This window comes from Hippopotamus amphibius, chromosome 9, assembly GCF_030028045.1.
Source record: "Hippopotamus amphibius kiboko isolate mHipAmp2 chromosome 9, mHipAmp2.hap2, whole genome shotgun sequence".
Classification (NCBI taxonomy): domain Eukaryota; kingdom Metazoa; phylum Chordata; class Mammalia; order Artiodactyla; family Hippopotamidae; genus Hippopotamus; species Hippopotamus amphibius.
Window position 1 is genome coordinate 36385087 of NC_080194.1, and position 19535 is coordinate 36404621.

Sequence of the window (19535 nt, forward strand, 5' to 3'; positions counted from 1 at the left end):
GGGGACACACAGCACGATGGTCTCCAGCCTGTGTGACCTCTTGGGCACATCCTCTTCCTTCAGGCTATTTGTTGCCCATTACGGGCTATAAACACCGGTGCACACTGTAACAACTTTTCACAGTTCTTTCTGGGGTGACCACTCACCATGCGGCATGCCCAGCAGCCTCTCAGAGTTTCCCTTTCCAGATCTACACCTACATCTTGGCTCTCATTTTTTCCCCACCGAGGTCCCCTCCCCCGTGCCCAAATCTGGATAGAGATTTTCAACATGTCCCATAGTTGAGTATGGATCATGGCAACTTCCTCCAGACATGGCTATCTTGACCTTGACCTTCCCTTGGGCTTCCGAGTCCTCTTCCATAGCGGGCCTGGGAGGCACAGGCTCACCTCTGTGCAGCTGCCATCACAAAGGACCCAGACACACTGGTGTGGGGGGCCAAGTCCAGAATCCCAGTCAGATAAACCCCACAGGGCCCAGAGGACATGAAATCCCTTGAGTGTGACGATATGGGAGAACTTTTCCCGGAAATTCAGATGATGACAATTGTCACAGCATACAGACACTTGTGTCGTATTTTCTCACTGGGGAGAAACCTCTTTAAAAATAAACTTGAAGGGATTATTTTTTGATACTATTTTTTTCTTAAATTAAAAAAAAAAAATCATGGGAGATGAACCTTCCTTTAACCTCTCAGCCCAGGAGGAAGAACCAGTGTCTGAGTCATACCTGGAAGGGGACCTCCAGCTTCCTTTACACCAACGCCCCGTCACTCAGGGCACCTGAAACACCTCATTCCCGGCCCTGAGGGGGATGAGTGCCGCCACCTGCTGGGGTGGTCTCGCCTGTTTGGACCCTGTTCGGAGTGGCTCATGGAGCTCGGCTCCCATCCCAAGGGAAGCGAGTCCCGAGCTCCGCCCGGTGGGGATCACAGATCCATGCGAAGCCAGCGCACGCCGTTCTGATGAGCAGAAACCCCAGCCCCTCCGCCAGTGAGGCGCCCCGCACACGCATGCTCCGATATACTTAAGTGCGATTCCTACAGGGGACCCCTCCCAACGGGCACAGTCCTGGCCGCGGGGCTGGGGCCGGGCCGCACCGTCGCCGGCCGCCACCTCCTCAGGGTGGTCCCTACTGAGTGAGAGGCGCTCTTGAATCTGCCTGTGGATGTCCAGCTGCAGCCTACACATCTGCTCTTGCAGCTCACTGATCACATTCAGAACGGACTGTAAGAGGAAGAGAGAGGAGAAAAAAAGCACTCGGGGTCAGTCAAGCGCTCAGACATGTAACTCCTTAGGAGCGCAGAACAGGAGGATGGAAGCGTGCAGTGGGGCACACCCAGCGGTCACTGTCCGTGACCACCCGCTCTCTTCACACGAACCAAAACACTTCGCATTTTCCGACCTCCCCCATCCGTGGGCCTGTCTTGCAGTTTGAACAACACCCCCGTCAACGCCTTCATGCCGTACTGGGGGCCATCCTTGCATGTCAGCATCTGAGATGCAGAGGCTAGCAAGAGTGGAGGCAGGAGCACATATGGACGTATCCCTTCTACAGACGCCAGCTCCCTTCCCAAACACGCCAACACCCATGCACAGGGGACATACGGTGCACAACACGCTCATGCGTGCTAATATGTCCCCAACCCTAAATGCTCCCTCACACCCGACACCAAACCTGACTCCTCTGTAGCCTCAAGAACATTTTGGCTGGGACTTCCCTGGTGGCACAGTGGTTAAGACTCCAAACTCCCAATGAAGGGGGCCTGGGTTCGATCCCTGGCGGGGAACTAGATTCCATATGCATGCTGCAATCAAGAGTTCACATGCCACAACGAAGAAGCCAGCAAGCCACAACTCAAGGAGCCCTCCTGCCACATCTAAGACCCAGTGCAACCAAATACATAAAATATTAAAAAAAAGAACATTTTGGCCTTTAATGTCAACTTTGGAAAATAACTGCAACCCTAGGAATTCATACCTATTCGGTTCTGAATCCCTTGGACTAGCAGCTCTATTGGGCTCTCCTTTACTCCGCAGACATTTAGTGTCGCTCTGCAGGGACCCAAGGCCACAGTAAGCAATAGCGCTCACAGGTGAGTGGGAGGAGACATACAAATAGCAATTACAACAGGCTATAAGTGCTATGCCAAGAAGACCACGGGGCTTTCAGGGGGTGGTGAGTGACTAATTCTCCCTGGGTCAAGGCCAAGAGATGGGACGCGTCTAAGTGACGTCAAATAGGCACACTCTAGACCCCTTGCCTGGTGCTGGAGTAAAGGAGAGGAGGAGTTGTAGGCCTGGGTGACAGGAGGGATAGTGGTGCCACTCGTGGCAACAAGAAGAAACCCAAGAGCCTAGGGAAGACTGCGGGCAGCCTGTGGGGCAGGGACATGGAGCTAAGGAGACAGTTGGCAATAGACCCAAAGAGAGCCTAGGGTGGGCGGGGTGGCAACCGATTAAAGTGTTAGCCCCTCTCTGCCCACCTCTACTGATGTTCTGAGCACTGGCATCTGGTACTGAGAGGTCTGCCCCCTGGCACCATGAGAACAGCCCAGGCATGCTAGGAAGACGTTTTCCATCCCCAATAGAAACAGTGTTTTCTAAAAGAAGGAAAGCTCCTCCCCCATTACATTGCTGTTTTGCAACCTCCTTTTCCAGTGTAGAAGGAAAACTGAGGGCCCGGGTAGCAGCTTGGGGCTGAGAGGGCACAGGGCTAGGGCCCCTACGCCAGCCTGCTCTCCCTCCAACAATCCCACTTGGACCGGGAGAGCTGCACTGCAGGCACCGCTGTCATGAGCGGGCCCCTGGCCTCCCAGCCGCTCGCCCCTTGAGCTAGCCCACCTGAGTTAGTCTAGGGACAGCCCCAAGTTGTCTTCCCCCTGTCAGCTGTCAGAGGGTTGGCCTCACCTGCTCATCTGACTTTGGTAAACACCTCGCATGGTGCCTGGCACACGGAGCCCTTGGATAAATGTGAGTTCACGTTCCCCCACTGCTTCTCCTTTTGCCACCAGATGTTTGATCCATAAGAAATGAAGGTGAGAAACTGGGAGAGCAATAGAAAACGCCTCAAGGTCATGGGACACAGCTAAGGCCCACGTGACACTGATCACTGACAACAAAAGCCCAGCAGCTCCACACCCCCAAGCGTGCTTCCCTTACTGGCCACTCTACCAGAACCTTTAGTCTCTCCTGGTCACTGGCCCTGCTGGTCTTCATACCTGCCCTTCCCTCTCTTAAATAAGTTTCAGGAATGTCACCACCCTCACTCTTCTCTTGTCCCCTCCATTGTTATCTCTCTCAAGTAAGGGGTCTAGACCCGCTGACCCTGATTTTCATCACCTCATCCCCATCCAAGTCTCCAGGCAGAGGAGCTCGAGCTCTGTCTTGAGCAAGGGGTGAGCACCCTGCTCCTGGTCAGATCCACACATGCATCCTCTGTCCTCCAGCTTCGTGGCTCCCTCGTTTCACTCCTTACCTTCAGCAACTCTGCACTAGTCAGGTTCACTACTCTTTCTGCCAGCTTATCGATCTCTCCAGTCTGTGTAGACCTTCATGAATCCCAGTGTCAACTGATTCACTTAGTTTTCCTTGGGCTTCCTGTCATCACAACTTCAAGGCCTTCTATATCAGCTTCCAAATTATGAACTAAAAATGCTCATCAGGGCAGGAGGACTAAGGGCAGATGACATGACCCTCTACAAAAAAAATCTTCCTAGAGGTAGTCTTAAGGTACTATGCGTTATCATTTGGGTACCAATATGCCTATTTTAGCATTCATTCTATATTCCTCTATCTTATCCATAAGACCATCACAAGCAGTGTTTTTGCAGTGCCTCAGTGAAATGTGGACTTTCCAGGCCTACCACTACACGATGCACTCAATGAGGCCAATTAGACTTAACTCACTCTTAACGGACACAGATCCCTACTTCGTCTGCTAGCTTCTCACAAACCATCATAGGACTGACCTCAAACTCAACAGACTAAATTTTATACAACCCTTCTAACTTTCTCTGCCATTTTCAAAAAAAAAAAAAAAAGAGAGAAGAAAATGGTTACTTCCATTTTTTCCCGCAACTCACTTGATTTCCCCGATTCTTTAAAACTCACTTCTAGCACGCAGTCTGGGGACTGCTGTCCTAAGTTCTGTGCACCTGTCAGAGGCATCAGTGGACCGAGCCCATTCTTTCTTTGATCCTCTTATTAAGAACATGACTTTAAAGGAAAACCTTCCTATTGTCCTCAGCACTGGCCCTTTGAGTGGGGTTTGATCTTCCTGATATTGTTCATGTAGGTGCACTTTTATCTGTCCTTTCTACCTTTTGTACAAACCCCTTTGAAAACTGGTTTCTCTCAAGGTACCTCTACCTTTTCCTTTTTATTGGTATTATTTGTGAGGTTACAGTCAGAAATAATTATATTTTTATGTAGTTCAATATTCTTGAGTGATATCTGTTTCTGAACTTTCAAAGGTCTGATTTACCAAAGTCAACGGTGCATGTCTGTCTATGCCGAGTTCTCCCCTCCCTCGCTGTCATGAACTCTCAAGATAATGACCACTCTCTCTCGAGATACCCATCACTTCCACTTCATAAACTAGTTTCTAGCTTTGCTTCAGCATTAGAGCCAGAGTGGCAGTTTTCCTAGTTTCTTTATCTACTTTCAGGGTAGAAACTATAAACAGGTATGCATGTGGGGGGTAGGGGTGGGGACCAAAACCAAAAACCAACCTTTCCATACTCAGATGTTAGCTGGAGGAGCTTTTTAGGAGCTCTCCACACTGGTGCTCCCTCCCATCACTGCCCTTTGTCTGCCCCCATCAGTCTGGGGATCTGTAGCAGGACTGCATCTACTTTCCTCCTCTGCTCCATGTGACCATGTGGTGTGCCCCAGCACTTCTGAAACACTCTCCTCTGAATCTCCCCATCCCTGTGGAGGTGCTGTATCCCAGTAAGTCCATCCTTAGGCTTGGCACTTCAATTTACTTTTAAAATCATTTCCAAGGCTAGCCTCTCTCCTCTCTTAACAGGTCTTTTCTCACCCATAGGGCAGAGCCTTATTGTAGCGGTGTTTCCAATCTTGGGTCCCAAGTCATGAAGTCCAGGTGACATTTACAAGGTTCTAATCACTGTTCTGTAATCTCAATTCACTTTGTTTATTACTCTTGCTTTGCCAACCATCAAAGTTCTTTTTTTTATGGTTCCTTTCTATGTGAAACTACTGGGCACCTCCCATTATCACAGTCTTTCCCACCCCACCCTACCTGTTAAACTTGCTCACAATTTTACTTAGTTGTTTCTCTCCCGCTTCCTTTAGGCTCAGTTTAATACTGTCCTGGCATTCAGACACATAGCAAGTGGGAATATCACCTTCATAGCTGTCAAAATGTCAAGTGCATGTACCCTTTGACTCTTCAATTCCTCACACATGTACAAGTTTATTCACAATAGCATTATTTGTGAGAGCAAACACTTGGAAACAACTTAAATGTCTACCCAAGAGAGAAATGGTTAAATAAATGAAGGCCTAGTCAGAGAGTGAAATAATATGTAAACATAAATACGGATAAGAAAGGTTTTTTTAATGTACTTGATATGAAACGAAGTCTATGACTGCTCAATTTTAAAAAAAAGGTCTAGAATAATGTGTATCTGTGCAAATATGAGGGAAAGAATGTATCCATATAAATTTGCTTATCCCCGTGTAAGATATCTGAAGGATACAAAACAAACTGACAACATTGGTATCAGAGCGCTGGCTTGGGGACAGGCATGGAAGAAGAAGTTTTGCTGCATATACTTTTGTGAACTCTTACTTTCTGACTTGTTGGAGTATATTTCCTATACAAATAAAGAGTACATAAAGTAAATAAAATAAAAACAAGAATAATAAAACCCTCCTAAGTCAGGCCAGCTCTTCACTGAGCAAACACAATCTTCCCAGCCTTTGCTCTGTACTCTATCATTCCGATTGCCACAGTTCAGAAATCAGAATCCCTCCCTTCCAAGGTCCCACCCATACAAAGAAAGTAAGCATGACAACGCCACCTGTGCTGTAAGACGTTTCATTTTCTGCCAGGAAATCCTAGAGGTTATTTCCAGTTCTCTTCATGCTTGTGTATATCTCTGATCAATTGGGCTGACTTCATTTCCCAGCACATGCTGGATCCCTGCTCCCCTCTTGAAAGGCTGCCCTGGTATGACACGCAGAACCCTTTGGATCTCACAAAGGGATCCAGCTGTAGGCCCCCTGCATCCCTGGTGCTTAGGGAAGCCAGATGCCCTTCTCCCAGGAGGAGCTCTCCAAGCGACATGCCTTTGATAGGCACAGGGAAACCCAGGTTTTCCTTTGCCTCTGGATCTCTTTCTTTCATGTTCCATCCTCCTAACTGTGGTATTTACTTTCCATGTCGATCACTTTTCCTGCAGTTCTTCTTTTCAGAAGCAAACCTAACTGGTCCAATCTTGGGTCCCCAGAACCACTGCAAAAGGCTCAGGAGAAAAGGTAAACAGGAAACCCAGTATTTACCCACGACTCTTAAGGGTAACTATTGGCTCCTGAGCAAGGCTGGCTGTCAGGAGTGTCTCCGTTCAACAAAAAACCTACACCTCAAAGTCCTCAGGTTTATAGACGAACATTTGTAATCACATCCACAACTGTAGGGCAGCAGGATACTGGCTTTGGATAAAGCCTGAGCTACACAGAGAAAGTTTATTTCAGATCTGGCTACCTCAAAAAGTCCTGCCTCTTTCAAACCACAAGCAATCAGGCCTTAGGCTAAGCACATTCACTGGAAAAACAGAAGCAGTATAGGATGGGAAGCAACATTCCCTTTATTCATACAGCTACAACCTCGGTGACCTGAGCTAGCCAAACGTCTTCCTCAAAATAAACATCTCCATGCACATGACAATGGTGCAGCTTAAGCAGCCCTCTTCGTGGTTCTAAGCCTCGGGTGTTCCGGAGAGTTACAAAGAGTGGTAGAGGGTCTGAGCATACCAGCAAAGATTATATTTAATGACAAGAATGAGAAAGCTGCTTCAGGTCATGTGGCTGTTGTTCCCTGATTATCACAAGTTTGAACAGCCTGACAAATTCCTCCGCATGGAAACCTAATGTTTGCACTAGCAACTGGGAAGGACTGTTATCTGGTAGGCCTGAGGCCAGCAGCTCAGGGCCTATGTTGCCTCATGCACGAATAGCCTAATAGAAAACAAAAACAAAAATTTGGGTTGAAAAATAACCCTTCAGAAAAGAAACAATAAAGCAAACAGTAAAATGACTGCCTTAGTTGTACTAGGCCCAGAAGTCGGAGCTCCCCTTTCTTCCCTGGAAAGGAGCTGAGCTGCTCCAGCCTGGTACTTACTCAGCATTCTGCCACCACGGACTGACGCTCACGCTCACACACACACCCATGCGTGGGGGTCCATCCCCTACAGTGACTGGCTCACAACCAGGCACAGGACCCAAACTGGCCCCGTCAGATGCTATCCTGGGGCTTTTGCTGGAAACTTTGAGACAGGATCTCAGGGGTTGCCAGACTAGTACAATCTAAAGCTGCTGATGGCCATCTTTGTTGCCACGTGGGGAGAGCCTTCCTGAGAATAAGGCTAAAACAGGACCACATGAGACACTAAGCCTGACTTCCAATGACACGGTGAAGCCAGCTGGATCCAGTGATTTCAGCTTTTTAAACCCTAGGCTATTCCAGTCGTGTGACTTAATAATCCTTCCTCTCCTTCTTTCTTTTGTTTTCCTTCCTTCCTTCAGTGGTTTTGAGTGGTCTCAACCACTTTAAGCCTTCTTACAGAGTTTATTCAATTCTGCCTCCAAGCCTGAATAGACATCCACGTGCGATCACACATTTTGAAACACTGGTTTAAAATAACTCTAAACCTGGAGAAAATCTAATTGCTTCTCTCTGAACATTTAAGAAGCACAGTCTATTTAACTAACACTTCACAGAGAAAAGCTTTCAGTCTGCATGAACTTAGCAGTAAGTCAATAATGTAGGTAGGTCTACATTTCCATTTCTAGCACGCTTAACCATACAATTAGTAAGTAATTAATAAAAGCCAGCTAACCAGCACTAGGCTAAGGACTATACACGTACATTATCTTATTCCTTCCTTGGAACAACCAAGCAAATAGGAAGTATCACTATCTCCATTTTACAGAAGAAGAAAGGTTAAATTACTTGCCTAAGATCACAAAGCTACTGAGTAGCTGAGTTTGGATTCCAGCCAGGAGATCTGATTCAAGAGCCTGCACTCTTAATCACTAGAAGATAGTGTCCTCAGCTGAAATGGAGATAAATTTTCTTTTGGCAACTGTACTTCTTACTAATAAGCGTGTTCTCAAAAGTAATGCAAGAATATGCCCCACAACATACCATGTTCCTGGATTGGAAGAATCAACATTGTGAAAATGACTGTACTACCCAAAGCAATTTACAGATTCAATGCAATCCCGATCAAATTACCAATGGCATTTTTCACAGAACTAGAGCAAGAAATCTTACGATTTGTATGGAAATGCAAAAGACCCCGAATAGCCAAAGCAATCTTGAGAAGGAAAAATGGAGTTGGTGGAATCAGGCTTCCTGACTTCAAACTATACTACAAGGCCATAGTGATCAAGACAGTATGGTACTGGCACAAAAATAGAAAGGAAGGTCAATGGAAGAGAATAGAGAACTTAGAAGTAAGCCCAAACACATATGGGCACCTTATCTTTGACAAAGGAGGCACGAATATACAATGGAAAAAAGACAGCCTCTTCAATAAGCAGTGCTGGGAAAATTGGACAGCCACATGTAAAAGAATGAAATTAGAACACTTCCTAACACCATACACAAAAATAAACTCCAAATGGATTCAAAACCTACACGTAAGGCCAGACACTATGAAACTCCTAGAGGAAAACATAGGCAGAACACTCTATGACATCCATCAAAGCAAGATCCTTTTTGACCCACCTCCTAGAATCATGGAAATAAAATCAAGAATTAACAAATGGGACCTCATGAAACTTAAAAGTTTTTGCACAGCAAAAGAAACCATAAACAAGACTAAAAGGCAACCCTCAGAATGGGAAAAAATAATTGCCTATGAAACAACAGACAAAGGATTAACCTCTAAAATATACAAGCAGCTTATGCAGCTTAATACCAAAAAAGCAAATAACCCAATCCACAAATGGGCAGAAGATCTAAATAGACATTTCTCCAAAGAAGACATGTAGATGGCTAACAAAGACATGAAAAGATGCTCAACATCACTAATCATCAGAGAAATGCACGTCAAATCCACAATGAGGTATCACCTCACAGCAATCAGAATGGCCATCATCACAAAATCTGGAAACCACAAATGTTGGAGAGGGTGTGGAGAAAAGGGAACTCTCCTGCACTGTTGGTGGGAATGTAAGTTGGTACAGCCACTATGGCAAACAATTTGGAGGTTCCTTAAAAAACTACACATAGAACTACCATATGATCCAGTAATCCCACTACTGGGCATATACCCAAAGAAAACCATAATCCCAAAAGAAACATGTACCATTATGTTTATTGCAGCACTATTTACAATAGCCAGCACATGGAAGCAACCTAAATGCCCATCAACAAACGAATGGTTAAAGAAGATGTGGCATATATATACAATGGAATATTACTCAGCTATAAAAAGGGATGAGATGGAGCTATATGTAATGAGGTGGATAGACCTACAGTCTGTCATACAGAGTGAAGTAAGTCAGAAAGAGAAGGACAAATATTGTATGCTAACTCATATATACGGAATCTAAAAATGGTACTGATGAACTCAGTGACAAGAACAAGGATGCAGATGCAGAGAATGGACTGGAGAACTCGAGATTTGGGGGGGGCAGGGGGTGAAACGGAAGTTGAGACGAAGTGAGAGAGTAGCACAGACATATATATACTACCAACTGTAAAATAGATAGCCAGTGGGAAGTTGTTGTATAACAAAGGGAGTTCAACTCGAGGATGGACGATGCCTTAGAGGACTGGGACGGGGAGGGTGGGGGGGACTCGAGGTAGGGTTGGGGGGGAGTCAAGGGAGGGAGGGAATACGGGGATATGTGTATAAAAACAGATGATTGAACTTGGTGTACCCCCCAAAAAATAATAAATAAATAAATAAATAAATAAAATTTAAAAAAAAAAAAAAAAAAAGAATATGCCCCACATATTAGAAGTGTCTCCATCACCAGTGTTTGGTGTCAGGTTTCAGGGCATGATGACGTTGGTGCTTAATTGAAAGGGACAATATCCATCTTTAGATCTTAGAGATGCCCAAATGGAAGAGAGGATGCCAGATCCTATGATAGAGACTTAACTTTTGTGATTTTTTTTTTCGACTTCATCACATAGTTACCCATTTTACAGATAAAAGAAATTGAAACTCAGAGAGATTAAGTAGTTAACTTACTGAAGTTCAAAGAGCTATTAAGCAGTTAGGTCAGTAATGGAGCCAAGGTATTTCTAAATCTAAAGGCTATTCTTTCCACATCTCACAATGTACAGATATAGGGGCTAGTAGGTAGAGGCACATGGAAGGTGGTTACCTAGCATTCAAACAGACTGTTCCGAGATCTGAGCCTGAAATTTACCCAAAAAATTTATCCAAAAAAAGTCTGGCAATGCTCTAGTCAATGGTGGCTTATGGAGCCTCAGGAAACAAAAACAAAAACAAGACACAGGAAAACATTCTCTAAGAGAAAGCCTGTGCGCGGGCTCACCCATAGGAGTTATCTGGAGAAAAGAAACATAATCTAAGGGTTGCATCTGGGTCAGTGAAATGCACATTAAAGAATGTCTCCAGACTCCATGGACAATGACGGTGGCCTATTGAGCAGCTGACTTCATCCCCGTACATGGTCATTGCCTTGGCTCTCATAGAAGACATCTTGTGTCCCCTGGAGTCTCGTCCGATCCTTCCCCCACTTCTGCTTCCCTTTCATCCTTGTCAGCAGCTTGAGCAAGGATAAAGCCTTAGAGCCAAAACGAGGTGGTTTGGGCATTGCTGAAATCTGCAGCCACAGCAAAACCTGATAACTTGGTATTAACAGACTACTGCATCTCTGGTGCCTAGATGTTTCTGGCACCCAGTGGCTGCCAGCTTGGGGTTGACCAGAAGGCCTGAGGCCACATTGGGCTAGCTTCCCCTGATCTGAGCTTTAGACAGTATGGATCCCCACCCCCAGAACATGGTGTATCACACTCACCTCTGCTTTTTTCTGCTTCTCCTCCTGCTCTCTCTGCTCCTTCTCCATGCCCACCAGCTTGAGCTTCAGCTCAGACACTTCCGTCATCAGATTGAGCTTCTGGGTCTCAAGAGATGTACGGCTTAGCAGCTCCTGCAGGCAAAAACAGATCTCAAAATCATAAACCTCCATGGCAATAAGAACAGCTCTAGCTCCATCCATAGGACATAAGGCAACTTCTACACTATAGTTGAAACTGCTACATATGAGCCACCGTCCCATAGGGGACAGGCCTGGGCCAGTGCCGGGTCACTCAAGGAAGGATAGCACAGCCCCTGACGCTACCTGCTGTGCTCTGAGAGTCAACGTGAGCTATGTTTCTCAAAAAACACATGTGTCCATAGAAACCATTATTCATTCTTTCCAGGTAGAGAAAAATGGATGGGTCTGCTCAAAGAACGAAATTTCTCCATATCTATTTTTTTTTTTTTACGATTGGTTCAATTTTTTTTTTCAGCATCCGTATCTACTTTTAAGGCAACAGATCCTTGCCACCAAAAAAGCTTAGGTTAACAATGTATTTTTCAAAACCAAAGTTTCCATATCACCTCCTGGTCTCAGTCAATATTCAGCCAAGTCTTCAACACATCTCATTGTAAGACCTTACTGTAATGAACCTATAAGGGAACTAGGACATAAAGTAGATATTCAATGAGTATTTATTGAAAGGTTATAGTAGAATCTTCTTTGTGTGATATGTATCTTTCCTCAAATGTAAATAAGAAAATTGTTCTTTGCTTGTTTTGAGGACAGACTGGGTAGCAGTAAAGTGGTAGCAGACAACAACCTGCCATTAATATATATACTTCATAAGCATGAATAAGACAAAAACAAAGGAGATAGGTGAAACACCTGCTCAGCACTACTAGGAATCATGGAGGACCTCAAAAGCCAGGAGCACTCCCCAGAGTCCAGGGGTAACATTTCTCCACTGGCAAAAGGTAATGTTCTATGAGATCCTAATCCTGGCACATGAAGACACTGGACACACAGGTCCTGGCAAGGACACCACGACATGGCACTAGGAGGGTAACCGGCCAAGTGAGCAGACAGAAAGCACACAGCATCCTGCCATGGTCTGAACTTTCTGTGTCATCTCAGGCAACGCAACCCTAGTACAAGAACAGTGATCTCAATAATCTGACCCTACAGCCATGATTTCACGTGTTCTGAACTGTCCTCATCTCATAAAACCAAACCACATGAGACAGGGGTTTTAACTTGGAAAGCATGATTCCCCAGGCCAAAGGCCATCTCCACCTCAGAAAGCCAGGTTATAAACGGCCCATCTGCTAACCCGAGGGAATGAGTATCCAGAAGCCAAAGAATTCAGCAAAATGAGCTTAGCACTGGGCTGAGGAGCCCAGCTCTTCCTGAGTCAGCCAGACTTGAAGCTGGCTTACAGGGCAAAGATGGCAGTAGTGCCGTGCCAGAACTGTGGGCTGCTTGGTCACGAGGAGTTAGTCAGGTAAGTGTGTCCAGTGTTGGGGGTGGGTAGACACGGATTCACTGAGTGCCTCCTCTGTGCTAGACACTGTTGGGTACGTTACCTACATTCTCTCAATAAACCCTCCCAGGGATTTGGCAGCCACCGTTACTATCCTTATTTTACAGATGAAAAAACAGGCCCAGAGATTGGCCTGTCTCGGCCAAGGGCACACACCAATCAACAGCAGAGTTAGTTTTCAAACCAAAGTCTGTTTAGCTTCAAAACTCATTTCTGTCTAATGTATCACATTGTTTCCCAAACAGAGAAAGAAGTCCAAGAATTTCAAGGGGAATAAAAAAAAATACATGCTGAAAAAAGCTAATCAACAAATATTCACTGAGCCCAGGAAAGAGCCACTCAAATGGTCAAGATTTTGTTGAGCACATACTATCTACAAGGCGCTGGTGCTAAGGCTATGCAGGCCATAAAAGGCCCTAAAATGTTCTTCCCTGGATGAGGAAGATGGGATTTCTGGGTCTCGAGAATCTTAAGATATAATCCCTCCCAACACCACCTACTCACTCGCTCTCAACCTCCTTCTCCTTCTTCCTCGCCTTCCTCTCTGCTTCCACCTCATTCTGTCTCTCTCTCTCCATCCTTTCACCTAGCTGCTTTGTTCCAAAAATGATTTGAAGCAGTTTGCAAAATAGACAACTCAAGTTAAAAAAAAACCATAAAAATTAAAGCAGGTAAGGAAAGAAGTTGAAGTCAGAGTGACTGTCGGCATAAAACTCATACCCTAAAATTCTACTCACAGCTAGATGGAGTACAACATGTATGTGAGCTTCCCAGCTAGCAGTGCAAATGGAAAAAGGGATGGTCCTAGAACTCAAGGTCAATGGAATAACAACCATTGCTTTGGAGTGCTGAGAACTGAGAAAATTTCTTCCTTGAGACTTCAATCATTTGTTCAACTACCAGATGCCAAGGCCTAGTGATAGGAGAGTTAGAAACAGCCCCTGTTGAGCGTTTGCGTTTCTTCAGATTGTATTTATGCAGCTGTCTACTGACCAGCATTCAAGATACTGCCTTGGTGGGATTCAAAAAAGCCTCGGAAGGCATCTCTCTTGAAAGTTAAAAATCTACTCTGCTTTCGTTATTGCCAAAATCCCTCTGGCTGTTTCAACTGCCAGCTTGTAACTGGTCATACCAGTGTTCCAGCTGACAATATTCTAATTGGTTGCATTAAAGTTCCAATTGCCATTCCAATTGGTCATGCCAGGGTTCTGATTGGCCACACAAACTTTCCAAGTGGACATTTCAATTAGACACACCAAAGTTTTAATGAGAAACCTGGGGCTGCTTAATTTCATAGTCCACTGATAACGAAACTTCTCCTTACTCGCTCCTAGCTTATATCTATTAGCATGTGCTTCCCCCTTTCATTATCAGCACCCCTGGTCCTTGTCATCAATAAGTACTGGCCTACTCCTTGAACTCACAATCAGCCTTTGACAGGCTTATCCCAGGCCAGGTCCACCTCCCCATCTCCAGGCCAGGCATGGCCTCCAGCCACTGTTATGTACTGTGACCTCTATCCTGGTTGTCTTAATAGGATTTAAATACCCTACATTCTAAACTGCTCTACTTCCAGCAGAAACTGAACCCTGACATTTGCATGATATGACATGTCCTTCCCAAGTAGAGACCGTTCTGCTCCAACAACCCAACGTACAGAACACCTTTCTCCCAATTAAAGACTGCTGCCAGATCACCCACCTCTGCCCTCCTCCTCCTCTAAGGCAGCATCACTCAGCTAAAAGTCACATTCTCCTCAAATATCCAGACCCCAAGATAGTCTCCCATTTCCACTGTTAATTCATCTTCCACTCAACGTCCACCCTGGTTTCACATTTCTTGACCTCGACACCAACAGGATTTGCTTCCGCCTCATTTCAGCTTCTCAGCAGCATGGCCACAGCCTGACCCTCATCTTGATCCAGAACATATGTGCTTCGCCTTTAAAATCTTCAACTCTGAAATTCTCTCCTCTGGCCACAAGCCTCTCACCTTTCAACTGGCCCTCTTAGTCACTCAAATCATCTTTAATTTCTTCTTCTGTGGCTACTAGTTACTTAATAACTCCCTATTTTCCTAGTTTGTCAAACTTCCTTTAAGCAGTATTTGCCTCTTTATCCACCCTATACCTTAAGGCTTATCATTTCAGTTGTATCATTTCTGCACCAGCAAATTCTTCCTCTAACTCATCCTCGCCCCTAGATCTGAAGTGTATATGCTTCACGAGCTCCCAGTCCACGCCAAACCTCAAAGCAGTTTGTCTGTGTTTCCACTCCCCACGGCCTGAGAACCGCTGGTAAAAGTCACTTAGTGATGCCAATTGGTTTCCACGCAAATGTACTCTATCTAACTACAGCTGATCTTCCAACACTGCCTGGCAAAATGTGTATTCATCTCTGGCTGGTTCCTTTCAGAGATTGTTCCTAATATCTTCCATTCTCCTTGAGCCCTAAACCCCACCCTATCCCCCTCTTCTCCTCAAATAACCTTTCCTCATATTTACGGAAAAGATTTTTAAAGATCATCTGATCAGTCATTGATCTTACATCCTCCCTGTTTCAAAGTTTCCCAGAATCCTCTCTCATTTATCTCTCTTGAATCTGTGTCTTAGAGAAAGCAAGCCGGCACCTCCTGCCTGAGGTTAGCCTGACATAACTGCACACAGTCGACTTCTCCGTCAGGTTCTATCTTTAAGAACTGTTCCCTAGCCCTGTACATGTCCAGGTTGCACATTAAAAGCGTATGTTAAAGGACACGGAGATTCCAGAGTTTGCTCCTGCACTGCCCCACCTGACCCACCTGCCAGTCGCTGACCAGTCCTCCGCGCCATCCTCACGCAGTGTGAAGGAAGATGCAGGTTATTCCTGGTTAACCAGTAGCATTTGGCGTTGTTCACTGAGTCCTAGTCCTGTTTTCTCCCTCTAGCTGGTAGCGCAGAATGACGCCTGCTCACAGGGACCGGGGCCCTCCCTCACCTCTGTACTGCCTTTGAGGAAGTTCCCACCAAGTCTGTGCTACTCTAGGGTAAGGCCATTAATCATCTGCTCTGACAGGCATTTAATCTCTCCTTCACCATCAGCTTCCATTCCTCAGGCTATAAACATGATCAAATTTCTGACATTCGAAAGAACCTTCCCTCTTGACCTTGCTTCCCCTCTGGCGACCACCGTCAGCTTCCTAGTGCTTGGACTAGGCAAACAAACGTGTGCGGTGTGAGCACGAATGCCGGCTCTCTCTCTTCCCTCCCCTCTCCCAGCCAAGCTCTGAAAAGAATAATCTACTCTTTGCTGCCTCTTTTTCCTCATCTTCCTGTCACTTCAAGAAAACGTCTGCATGCCTGCAACCCAGCTCCTGCCTTCAGCAGGCAGAACACAGAAACGGTCCTGGCTCTGGAGACCAAGGTCCAGACTTTCAGATGCAACTTACACTTTCAGCATTCAACCCACTGACTCACCCTTCATCACCTCATCAGTGCAAGCCCACCCTCCCTCTCCACTTTCCAGACCTTTGTTTTTTCTTTGCCATCTCCTTGGCTGGCATCTTTTATTCTGCCTACCCCTTAAGAAAAACATTCTCGGATCCTTACTCCCATCCCCAAGACTGGAGTGATCTCTGGATCCAGCCTGTTTGTCTAGAGCACGAAGGCAAGGCTTGGCGCCTACTCAGGCCCGCAGGGTGGGACCCTGTTGGGATCTCTTGGAATCATAGAGCTACTATAACGGGGGGGGGGCATGCGGAGGCAGGGGGCTGGATATTCGGGGCACAGGTTTCATAAGCAGCAGTAGTGTCTGCTCTTCTGATCGTTTCAAGGCTGCCTGTGTAAATGAGAGGGGGCAAGGGATGAGGAGAGGGTGGCATACGAGGAGGGTAGTTTGTGTTTCTTACTATGAAGGACCATGAAACTGAGTAATGAAACTTTAGGAAGAAAACCAATGAACAAAATTATCACTCACCCCTGTCCTCACTTCACCACTACCAGTAATCTCTTCCAGAAGGACAAATACATCTCCTTTCCTGGAGATGAAAAAGAGCTTCCATTTCAGAGCAAACCGTCATTTCCTTTTCCCAAAGCTCAGTGTCTGACTGGAGCTGATAAAAAGAATTTGCCTTTCAACTATGCTCTCCTTAAAGGGCCACATCTTGAAGCAATTAGCGCCATCTTTAAGTGTGGAACCTGACCCAGGGAGTTACTGACCAATGACGGAGGACTGGAGCCAGACTAGCAACCAGAAACCAGAATGAAAGAACGGGCCATGGAAAGACTTGAAAGAAAAAATGCATCCCTTTGCCCTTTGAAGTAAGAGGCCTAGGCCTTGCTGGGAAGCCTGTTTCAGGGAGAGGGGTTCGTAGTCAACCTGGGTTTGAGTCCAGACTCAGTCCCCACTAACTATATCATCTCTCTGAACCTCAGTCCCCTTATCTGTAAAAAGGGGTAAAGCACCTACCTCACACTACGGTCTAGAGATCCAACAGCAAATGAGATAAACTTGAGGAAAGCAGTTATTTCTGCCTCATAAATCTCCCACGGGGAGTTTTAGGGAATAACTGGCAAATCCCTGTTTTCTTCACTCGCATGTCCTGTCTCCTCAGACAGATTTGTGCTCCCATAGGATCATGTGCATAGTTCTAATATCCTTTTTAAAAAAAAAAAAAATTTTTATGTATTGGCTGCATTGGGTCTTTGTGGATGCACACGGGCTTTCTCTAGTTGCAGCGAGCAGGGGCTGTGCCTGGACTCCTCATTGCAATGGCTTCTCTTGTTGCCGAGCACGGGCTCTAGGCACGTGGGCTTCAGTAGTTGCGGCACATGGGCTCAATAGTTGTGGCTCGCAGGCTCTAGAATGCAGGCTCAGTAGTTGTGGTGCATGGGCTTAGTTGCTCCGTGACACGTGGCATCCTCCTGGAGCAGGGATCGAACCCGTGTCCCCTGCATTGGCAGGAGGATTCTTAACCACTGTGCCACCTAGGAAGTCCCTTAATATTCTTATTGAGGTATAAATAGCTCCCTAAAAGTGCTCTTGGGAAATTTATGAGCTGGGTGGCAATGATACTTTGCTGAGTTCACACACCTGGGCACACTGTTCCCTCACTCGACTCAAGGGCAGGAACTGGGCCAGGTAGGGGGTCCCATGCCCCCGGCCATTGTGTCATAGTCCAGTTTTAACAAAACTGGAATAACTGTACTACAGCTCTAAGAGGTGGGCCACGCAGAGTCCACACTGTCATCCCCATCCTCTATTTAAAAAACACAGGTTCACTGACTTCCCCAGATCAACCACAAGTGTTGAATCCGCACAAAGTCACCTCCATGGACTCCAAATCCCCTGAATTTGTCACTCTCCATACTTCACCTAAAAGGCAGCCAACACAATGAGGCTGCCTGACACCTGGAGCTCCAGGTCAGGTAGGAGGACTGAGATAGAGCCTGGTGCCCTTGCAGGTTTCCCAAAAGCTGGGCTGTGTCCTCACAAGGAGCTTTGCATCCTTTCTTCCCCCCTCCTTGGCTTCCCTACCCTGACTTCTTCTCGGCTCTAAACATGGCTTCTGCTCTTGGCATTGATTATACCTGTCAATGGCCAGTCTCTGGAAAGTGCTCCATTTGGCTGCCAGCTCTGTATAAAACCTCTTCTCCACTGAGTAGCATCAACTTTGTCCCTGAAATCATCACTATTTGGAGAAGGGTCAGTGATCAGAGGCAGAGGAGCTTGCTGTGCAGGAACCTACAGGACCCCAGAGAACCCACGGACGCCACTTTAGAAAAAGCCACCAGAGACTTCAACTACATCAATAGAGCACGGGGAACTCTCTCTGTGACAGAGATTTTGTTGCCAACACGGTCTGGGCCAATCACAATGGGGAAGGCACTGGTCCACACCTGTATTCCTGGGGTGTTATTCTGGGCCCTGGGCTCAGACAGCTCAGTGTGCAGCCCTCAAAGACACAGTTTGGCAATGCCTTGACCTGCTTAAGGATCAGAGGGGCAAGGCCTGTGAGCCCTGTGAGCTCTATACCCAGACCAGTGAAAACATACTCAGGCTGTGGGTCTTTGAAGACCCACTTGTACATTTCCTGGGAGATGTCTCTTCCTAATGGGGAAGGTTCCCTGGAGAATCTAGACACACTCAGTGAGTCAGAGACCATATCAGAGTAGGTGTTTCCATAGGCAGTCCCAAGAGATGCTTGTAGCCGCACTGTTCCCACCCTGTGTCCTGCAATGGGCTACAGACAAGTGTTTTGCCCTCAGATGTGTTTATAATCTACGCGCGGCTCATGTGGTCCTGCCTCTGTGCTGATTCTGTCGGTCCTGGTTTGCCTGTCTAACCCCATGGGTCTTCATGCTCTCCCTTTCTGGAGACCAGATGGGTTAATGTGTAGAAGAAAACAGATGAGAGCTAAGAGATCAGCACTTCTCAGGCGGCCAGGCCAAGCCCGGCTGAGGGTTCCGTGGCCCATGAGTTGGGTGGGGAACTCCCTCTTGGGTTTCTGGAGGGAGGCTGACATTGGTCAGGAGAAAAGCTGTGGGGAGGCAGCGCAGTGGGGTTTGGAGCCCTTGAACACACAGGGTTTGGACTATGCTGGTTGGGTTTAGGTTTCTGTAAGTCCCCCCAGTGGTCTTCTAGCCAGCCAAGGGGGCAAAGTCTGGAATAGAGGTTGCAGATTGGAGGTCGGTGGGCTAGGCTTGGCCTAAAGGTACAATAAATATTGCGTGGTTCACACAATATATTTTTTTTCACTTA

General features: G+C 46.4%; 1 protein-coding gene across 17 annotated transcripts in view; it reads right to left on the minus strand.

Annotated features, from left to right (window-relative positions):
- PPFIBP2 (PPFIA binding protein 2) overlaps positions 1–19535 on the minus strand; it is a 145713-nt gene that overhangs the window by 38951 nt on the left and 87227 nt on the right. For all 17 annotated transcript variants that reach the window (XM_057748917.1, XM_057748908.1, XM_057748906.1 and 14 more), the window contains one exon: positions 11253–11384. In XM_057748917.1, the coding sequence (XP_057604900.1) occupies positions 11253–11384 (132 nt within the window). The remainder of the gene's footprint in view (positions 1–11252; positions 11385–19535) is intronic.